At 59.6% G+C, this 2739-nt stretch overlaps 1 protein-coding gene across 1 annotated transcript; it reads right to left on the reverse strand.

The window, feature by feature from the left end:
- Positions 1–760: 760 nt before the first annotated feature.
- LOC308610188 (NUT family member 2G-like) lies at positions 761–2184 on the reverse strand. Its single transcript, XM_081259426.1, has 2 exons — positions 2150–2184; positions 761–1629 (listed from the first exon to the last, which is right to left on the reverse strand). Exon 2 carries the CDS (start codon positions 1552–1554, stop codon positions 838–840), a length of 717 nt encoding a protein of 238 aa, XP_081115552.1. The 5' UTR covers positions 1555–1629; positions 2150–2184; the 3' UTR covers positions 761–837.
- Positions 2185–2739: the final 555 nt, after the last annotated feature.

The raw sequence follows: 2739 nt of genomic DNA on the forward strand, positions 1-2739 counted from the left end.
TCATTGGGATGAAGAGGTAGCTGCCTCCACCACTCTCCACATTGCAATAATCCCAGTGGAACTAGAGGATGCTCCCGCTACGATGAGGCAGACAGTCCCGTCCCCATGGCCAAGACTTTTCGTCTCTGGTCAGGCCACCCACACAGGAAACCCTGGATGAGCGGAGGGTCATCCCAGCGCCGTCGTCTGGCCACATGAGGAAAGCAGAGAGAAGCTCCATAATGACAAGGGCTGTCTCCAGGCTCCATCCTAGAAACTGGTGAGTGTCCAGAGGGCTGAAAGGCACAAGAGCAGCTCTGCCTCCCCAGAAGGTTCAGGGATGCAGAAGACGGTACAGATGCCCCAGAAGGGCCCTAGCCAAGCAGGCCTTAGAGAAGGGGCTGATGAGGGGGTCCCTGGGGAAAGTGAGAGCTGTGCGTTCCCAGGGGCAGCCTGAGGAGTCCTTGTCTATGTGGAGGAAAGGTGTGGCCACCTGTAGACCCAGAGCTCCTGTGACCTCCCTCATCCTTCCTTCCTCTCAGGATCGCTCTCTGTGGAGCAGCTCAACACCAACAAGATGACAGTGGCCTGAGAGCATTTCCCACGAAAACGATCTTTGTTCACAATTTACATACATCACTCCAAAGGTCCTGCTCCCACCCACACCTGGCCACACCCACCTCCCCCACCTCCCTAACCCCCCCACAATCCCGCTCCCCCTCCCCACCCTGGTGGTCCTGCCCCGCTCCCTTCCCCCCACATCATCCAGGATCAGCACTGGGAGGAGGAGGAGGAGCCCCTAGGCTCCCCAGGGGGCTGCCCTGGGGCCTCGCCCTGGAGGGCCGGCCCAGCTGAACCCTACTGGCTGCAGTGCTTCTTCCTCCTCTTCCCACGCTTCTTTGTGTCAAACGGGTCACGCTTTCTCTTTCTCAGCTGTGAGGGGCGAGCCAGCCCCAGAGCCAAGGCTGGCCTCCCAGAGACGCCGAGGCCAGCCCCGGGGATGGGCAGCTTCTCAGCAGCGGCTGGGCGTCCACACAGAGCCCACTTCCTCAACTTGGGAGCGGCTGGTGGAGCTGGGCTGAGGCCTCTTCTCTGAGAGGAGGGGGACTGGGGAGCACTCTGGGCCCCCCAACCTCCAGAGGAAGCCAGGGCTGAGACATGCGCAGGACTGAGGGACATCCCGAAAGGCACCAGTATATGCTGAGAGTCTATGATGAAGACGCTTTGGAGCACCTCCTCGTTCTCACTGGACCCTTCCCTGGGCACTCGGGCCTCCCGAAGAGGAGAGGCCTTTCTGAGAACAGACGCATCCCTGGATCTCAGTAGAGGGCCGGTGCGCCTTTGACCCTGGGGAGGGGAGAGCCGTACGGGCCGGAATATAGAGAACTCCTGACGTCCTCCAGAGGGAACAAAGACTTCGGGCCTGCACAGGGCAGTGTCTGTTTGCATGAGCCTATGAAGAGCCTGAGAATCAATCTCTGGTGGGCAGGCTTCATCACTGACCCCTAGATGGGGGTCTTGGTCGTGCCTCTGGGCACCTTGGCCGGCGTCGGACTCAGAAGGACTTGAGGCCATTCCGGGTGCACTGTGACTCAGGGCTGCCCGCACACCGTCGTCCTCTTTCAAGGCCAGGAGTCGTTTCTGCACCAGCTGGTAGGAGGGAGGAGGACAGTGACGGCTCCACACACACGTGTGAGAGGAGGAGCACTGGGCAGTGGGACAATGGCCCTGTGGGGGAGGAGGGGATGGGCGACCCCAGGACTCGAATCCAAATACAGACACTGTGGCAGTCCGGCCATTCTCCTGCAACTGATTCCCAGCTTTGTGACCTTCCCTCCCCTCCCGGCTCCCTATCCTCTCCTTCCTTTCACCCTGCACTGCACCCACCCCAGAACGGGCCCTTCCCCATGCCAGGTGTCCCAGGCAGGGGAGGGATGGACAGCGCTATGTGGCCCTCCTGTTCTGGGGCCCTACCTCTCCCCTGTTCACTGGGGTCCCTCTGTGCCCTGGTCTTCCTGAGTGTCCCTTGTGTCCCCTGTTCTACCGGGGATCCCTCCCTCCTCTGGCTCCCCTGGGTCATCTGGATTCCCCTGTCCCCTGGATCACCTGGGGTCCCCCTCCCGTGAGGTCCCCTGGCTCCCTGAGTGTCCCTCTCCCTCCCCTGTCTCACTTCTTCGGGGGTGAGCCCTTCCTCCTGCTCCAGCTCCTTCTCTAGGGCCAAGAGATCCAGCTGTGGGTCTGGGGAAAGCAAATCTGCCAGGAATCCAGGGTGAATGACTGCCTCCACCTAGAACAGAAAGAAGAGGCTGTGAGCATCCTCGGCCAGGAGTGGCCTGTGAGACAAGAAGGCCAGGAGGGAAAGTGAAAAGCAGAGACCCACCCCACTCTCCTCCACAAGGCGGGGATGGTCAGCGCGCACACACACACACACATACACACACGCAAACATGCACATACACAGTCACACACAAAAGAGCACATATACAGAGGCACAAACACAGACACAAAGGCATACACACAGATAGACACAAACATATACACACAAACATCTGCGTAAACCTCCCCTAACACCAGGCTCAGGAACAAGGAGCTGAGCTTAAGTCCCAACGGCCTGAGTAGAACCCAGATCTTGGGTGCTGAGAGTTCCATGCCCTGGCATCTTGCAGACCCCAGTCTCCAGGCCTAGCCTACTTTGGTGACAAAGTCCTCCTGGGAACACAGCTTGTCGATATAGCTTAAGAGATCCGGGTCCGAGTAGGT

The sequence above is a fragment of the Mesoplodon bidens genome, assembly GCF_964165515.1.
Source record: "Mesoplodon bidens genome assembly, contig: HAP1_SCAFFOLD_1071, whole genome shotgun sequence".
Classification (NCBI taxonomy): Eukaryota; Metazoa; Chordata; class Mammalia; order Artiodactyla; family Ziphiidae; genus Mesoplodon; species Mesoplodon bidens.